The sequence below is a fragment of the Heterodontus francisci genome, chromosome 36 (assembly GCF_036365525.1).
Source record: "Heterodontus francisci isolate sHetFra1 chromosome 36, sHetFra1.hap1, whole genome shotgun sequence".
NCBI lineage: Eukaryota > Metazoa > Chordata > Chondrichthyes > Heterodontiformes > Heterodontidae > Heterodontus > Heterodontus francisci.
In genome coordinates this window covers 12839158-12845550 of record NC_090406.1, presented here as the reverse complement: position 1 = coordinate 12845550, position 6393 = coordinate 12839158, and the positions used below count along the sequence as shown (strand labels likewise).

Below are 6393 nucleotides of genomic sequence, written 5' to 3'. Positions count from 1 at the left end.
TTAAACAAAGCACCACAGAAGAACCACACAGATACAGCCGAGTCCGCGTTTTGAGAGGAGTGAGACATATTAATCTGGAATCACTTCAAATAGGATCGAAAGGTATGTGGAAACATTTAGAAAAATTGTATCTTCAGGACTAAGTACTGCAACAAACCATTCTAACTCCAGGTAACCCAGCGACAAAAGTGAAACAAAAACGTTTCAGGTCAATTCTCTTCCAGGAATACCCAGCTTGAAGACATTCTGCTCTTGGCAAAAGGTCATCGACATGAAACGTTACCCCCATCTTCCACAGATGCTCCCTGATGTGCTGAATGTTTCCGATTCTCATTTTAAGCAGCTGCAGTATTTTGCTTTTTTTATTTAATGTTTGGGTCTTTCTCTCTCTGAGGATCTCCGGCCTGCTGTGGATTTCCAGTATTTTCTGTTTTCATTAACTTCTTTCAGGTCCAAACCCACTGTGTACTTTCCAGGATTGTCAATTTATAATTCAGTATGGCTTCTCTTCCCACTCTCCCACTGTTGCCTCTGGAGGCCCCCAAGGATCTATCCTTGCCCCCCCCCCCCCCTTCCTAGTTCTCAGCCAAATGCTGCCCCTTGGTGACATCATCCACAAAAACGTCAGGTTCCACATGTATGCTGACGGCACCCAACTCTACCTCAAGTACACCTCTCTCAACCCCTGCATTGCATTCAATCTTTTCCAACATCCAGTATTGGTTGAGCAGAAATTTCCTCCAAATTGATATTGGGAAGACCTAAGCTGTTGTCTTCCGCCTCTGCCACAAACTCCGTTCTCTCGCCATCAATTCCATTCTTCTCCCTTGCCACTCTGAGTCTGGGCCAGACTGTTTGGAACCTCAGCATTCTATTCAACCTTTGGCTGAGTTTCCAGCCCCATAATCCTCTCCATCAGTATAGTGCTTATGTGCACTGCCTTAATATCACCCATCTCCAACCCCTGCCTCAGTACAGCTGCTGATAAAACCCTCATCCATGCTTTTATTCCCTCCAGACTCGACTATTCCAATGTTCTCCTGGTTGGAATCCCATCTCCCATCCTCCGTAAACGTTAGCTCATTGAAAGTTGAGCTGCCTGCACCCAAACTTGTACTAAGTCCTACTCACCCATCACTGACCTACATTGGTTCCCGGTCCAGCAATGCCTCAATTTTAAAATTCTCATCCTTGCAATCAAACCCCTCCACGACATTGTCTCTCTCAATCTCTGTAAACTTTCATCGAAACTCTGGTTCATCGACCTGAAACGTTAACTGTGTTTCTTTCTCCACAGATGCTGCCTGACCTGCTGAGTATTTCCAGCATTTTGTTTTTATTGCAGATTTCCAGCATCCACGGTATTTTCCTTCTGTATCAATAAGAACAAGTGTTTATTTGCAAGGTGCGACAGACAGGATGAACTGACCTGAACTTAATGGATTACGTAGAGAATATTAAATTGTAAGGCTTCTGTGTCTGTACAGGAATATCAGTGCAGTAATTAGGAAGGTGCCAGTGCTAATCCACCTGTGTTCTTTTTCCCTCATCACTTTGTCTAAATGGAACTATAGGTGGGCTTGGTTATGGAGCAGGCCTTGGCTTTGCTGAGTGGCACTGGATCCCATGTCTCCTCTTGCACCAGAAACGGTTTGGCCTCATTCTTCGCCATTCGTCTCTTCGCAGTTATCATCAGCACAAATACCGTTTGGGAAGATGACCTTCAAGATCTGACCTGTAATTCCACCCAGGTGGGCTGTCACCACCAATGCTATACCGAACTTTCACCTTTGTCACCCTTTACTTTGTTCACACTGCAAATTGTATGCATTTTCACCCTAGCGCTGGCAAACTCTTTGTATAACGGAGGCAGCCCGAGACAGTTGAGGCACAACTTTAAAATCAGCTTTCCCAGCATGCTTGGCAAAATATTTATTGAAGCAATCTTCCTTTTTTGGCATCATATGCTGTACCCAAATGTACTGAGACAACGCACATTTAAATGTGCTATAACTCCCTGTGAGAAGACAGTCTTCTGCACTATGCTGAAAAGTCAGCAGAAAAATGTGTTTGTGATGTTCATGTACACTTGTTCATTTGCATCTCTATTGATAGGGGTAAGAGATGTATTCTTCAGTTGGTAAAGTTGTGCTTTCCAAAGCTGTATATGAAATGTCACGTGTGCATTATTTAATATTTGATATCATTTACAGTGTAAGTTTTATATTTGTTTAGACAGTGAGCAAGGTTGTCTTCATTATACTAATTAGTCCAATAGCTGATACATTACTAGCTAATAAATCAAGACATTGTATTTAGTTGGTGGGTAATTCAGTTGGTCATATTCAGCTGGCCTCAGACACCGGAAACATCAGAGGAATGTATGATGGCATGAAGAGAGCTCTTGGGCCAACCATCAAGAAGATCACCCCCCTCAAATCTAAATCGGGGGACATAATCACTGACCAACGCAAACAGATGGACCGCTGGGTTGAGCACTACCTAGAACTGTACTCCAGGGAGAATGCTGTCACTGAGACTGCCCTCAATGCAGCCCAGCCTCTACCAGTCATGGATGAGCTGGACATACAGCCAACCAAATCGGAACTCAGTGATGCCATTGATTCCCTAGCCAGCGGAAAAGCCCCTGGGAAGGACAGCATTACCCCTGAAATAATCAAGAGTGCCAAGCCTGCTATACTCTCAGCACTACATGAACTGCTATGCCTGTGCTGGGACGAGGGAGCAGTACCCCAGGACATGCGCGATGCCAACATCATCACCCTCTATAAAAACAAAGGTGACCGCGGTGACTGCAACAACTACCGTGGAATCTCCCTGCTCAGCATAGTGGGGAAAGTCTTTGCTCGAGTCGCTCTGAACAGGCTCCAGAAGCTGGCCGAGCGCGTCTACCCTGAGGCACAGTGTGGCTTTCGTGCAGAGAGATCGACTATTGACATGCTGTTCTCCCTTCGTCAGATACAGGAGAAATGCCGTGAACAACAGATGCCCCTCTACATTGCTTTCATTGATCTCACCAAAGCCTTTGACCTCGTCAGCAGACGTGGTCTCTTCAGACTACTAGAAAAGATCGGATGTCCACCAAAGCTACTAAGTATCATCACCTCATTCCATGACAATATGAAAGGCACAATTCAACATGGTGGCTCCTCATCAGAGCCCTTTCCTATCCTGAGTGGTGTGAAACAGGGCTGTGTTCTCGCACCCACACTTTTTGGGATTTTCTTCTCCCTGCTGCTTTCACATGCGTTCAAATCCTCTGAAGAAGGAATTTTCCTCCACACAAGATCAGGGGGCAGGTTGTTCAACCTTGCCCGTCTAAGAGCGAAGTCCAAAGTACGGAAAGTCCTCATCAGAGAACTCCTCTTTGCTGACGATGCTGCTTTAACATCTCACACTGAAGAATGCCTGCAGAGTCTCATCGACAGGTTTGCGTCTGCCTGCAATGAATTTGGCCTAACCATCAGCCTCAAGAAAACGAACATCATGGGGCAGGATGTCAGAAATGCTCCATCCATCAATATTGGCGACCACGCTCTGGAAGTGGTTCAAGAGTTCACCTACCTAGGCTCAACTATCACCAGTAACCTGTCTCTAGATGCAGAAATCAACAAGCGCATGGGTAAGGCTTCCACTGCTATGTTCAGACTGGCCAAGAGAGTGTGGGAAAATGGCGCACTGACACGGAACACAAAAGTCCGAGTGTATCAGGCCTGTGTCCTCAGTACCTTGCTCTACGGCAGCGAGGCCTGGACAACGTATGCCAGCCAAGAGCGACGTCTCAATTCATTCCATCTTCGCTGCCTTCGGAGAATACTTGGCATCAGGTGGCAGGACTATATCTCCAACACAGAAGTCCTTGAAGCGGCCAACATCCCCAGCTTATACACACTACTGAGTCAGCGGCGCTTGAGATGGCTTGGCCACGTGAGCCGCATGGAAGATGGCAGGATCCCCAAAGACACATTGTACAGCGAGCTCGCCACTGGTATCAGACCCACCGGCCGTCCATGTCTCCGTTATAAAGACGTCTGCAAACGCGACATGAAATCGTGTGACATTGATCACAAGTCGTGGGAGTCAGTTGCCAGCATTCGCCAGAGCTGGCGGGCAGCCATAAAGACAGGGCTAAATTGTGGCGAGTCGAAGAGACTTAGTAGTTGGCAGGAAAAAAGACAGAGGCGCAAGGGGAGAGCCAACTGTGCAACAGCCCCAACAAACAAATTTCTCTGCAGCACCTGTGGAAGAGCCTGTCACTCCAGAATTGGCCTTTATAGCCACTCCAGGCGCTGCTTCACAAACCACTGACCACCTCCAGGCGCGTATCCATTGTCTCTCGAGATAAGGAGGCCCAAAAGAATGAGAAATGGAGGCGTGGTGGAGTATCACACAAGGGTTAATTATGTACGAAGGCTGGCAATCAGGTTGAGTAGCAGGGAGCTGTGGAATGGTGCACTTGAAGAGGAAAGTGAATGGTTACAATAATTGGTGATGATGAAAGGGAGAGATTGGTGGAACGAGTAGCTAGTAGGATAGGCTTTCAGGCATCAATAAAAGCTGAGGAATGGGTACAAAAAGTGATGTCTACTCAGAAATGACAACATGACTTCCATGCCTTCTCACCACATTTTATTGTTGCTTTTTAAATATCTACCCAATTTCCTTTTGATAAAGCTATTTATATAGCAGCTTTAACATAGTAAAACAGCTCCAGGTGCTTCACAGAAGCATCATCAAACAACATTTTACACCTAGGTGCATAATATATTAGAACAGACTACCAAATGTTTGGACAAAGATGTAGGTTTTAAGGAGCATCTTAGAGGAAAGAGGGGCAGAGAGCTTTAGGGAGGGAACTGATGGAACTTAGGGCTTTGGTAGCTGAAGGCACATTCAGCAGTAGTGAAACCACTGCAATCAGTGATGCATAAGAGTTGGAGGAACACAGATATCTGAGGTTTGTAGGGCAGGAGATGGCGAGAGAGATAGGGAAGGGTGAAGCAATGGCAAAATTTGAAACTAGGGATGCTAATTGTAAAATTGAGGCATTCCTTAACTGGGAGTCAATGTAGGTCACCGAGCACAGGAGCATAAAGAAAAATCATTTAGTGATAATAAAATTGTGTTCTTCCTCATGACTTTTGCAATGTAGGAACTAAAGGGTTAACCTCTGCCATATTTTATCTGTTGGATGAATTTATACAAGGTGTTGCAGATATGTTCAGAAGTAGCTATAGGTGGTGTTTGTGAAAGGTAGGTCGTGCCTCACAAACCTTAGAGTTTTTCGAGAAGGTGACCAAACAGGTGGATGAGGGTAAAGCCGTGGATGTGGTGTATATGGATTTCAGTAAGGCGTTTGATAAGGTTCCCCACGGTAGGCTATTGCAGAAAATACGGAAGTATGGGGTTGAAGGTGATTTAGAGCTTTGGATCAGAAATTGGCTAGCTGAAAGAAGACAGAGGGTGGTGGTTGATGGCAAATGTTCATCCTGGAGTTTAGTTACTAGTGGTGTACCGCAAGGTTCTGTTTTGTGGCCACTGCTGTTTGTCATTTTTATAAACGACCTGGATGAGGGTGTAGAAGGGTGGGTTAGTAAATTTGCGGATGACACGAAGGTCGGTGGAGTTGTGGATAGTGTCGAAGGGTGTTGTAGGGTACAGAGGGACATAGATAGGCTGCAGAGCTGGGCTGAGAGATGGCAAATGGAGTTTAATGCGGAGAAGTGTGAGGTGATTCACTTTGGAAGGAGTAACAGCAATGCAGAGTACTGGGCTAATGGGAAGATTCTTGGTAGTGTAGATGAGCAGAGAGATCTTGGTATCCAGGTCCATAAATCCCTGAAAGTTGCTACCCAGGTTAATAGGGCTGTTAAGAAGGCATATGGTGTGTTAGCCTTTATTAGTAGGGGGATCGAGTTTCAGAGCCACGGGGTCATGATGCAGCTGTACAAAACTCTGGTGAGGCCGCACCTGGAGTATTGCGTGCAGTTCTGGTCACCGCATTATAGGAAGGATGTGGAAGCTTTGGAAAGGGTGCAGAGAAGATTTACTAGGATGTTGCCTGGTATGGAAGGAAGGTCTTACGAGGAAAGGCTGAGAGACTTGGGGTTGTTTTCGTTAGAGAGAAGGAGGAGGAGAGGTGACTTAATAGAGACATACAAGATAATCAGAGGGTTAGATAGGATGGATAGTGAGAGTCTTTTTCCTCGGATGAGGATGGCAAACACGAGGGGACATAGCTTTAAGTTGAGGGGTGAAAGATATAGGACAGATGTCAGAGGTAGTTTCTTTACACAGAGAGTAGTAGGGACGTGGAACGCCCTGCCTGCAACAGTAGTAGACTCGCCAACTTTAAGGGCATTTAAGTGGTCA

General features: G+C 45.9%; 1 protein-coding gene across 1 annotated transcript; it reads left to right on the top strand.

Moving 5' to 3' along the window:
• LOC137351437 (gap junction beta-1 protein-like) lies at window positions 1–2144 on the top strand. Its single transcript, XM_068015882.1, has 2 exons — window positions 1–102; window positions 1575–2144. The coding sequence occupies exon 2, from the start codon at window positions 1587–1589 to the stop codon at window positions 2142–2144; it is 558 nt and encodes a 185-aa protein (XP_067871983.1). The 5' UTR covers window positions 1–102; window positions 1575–1586.
• The last annotated feature ends 4249 nt before the right edge of the window (window positions 2145–6393 follow it).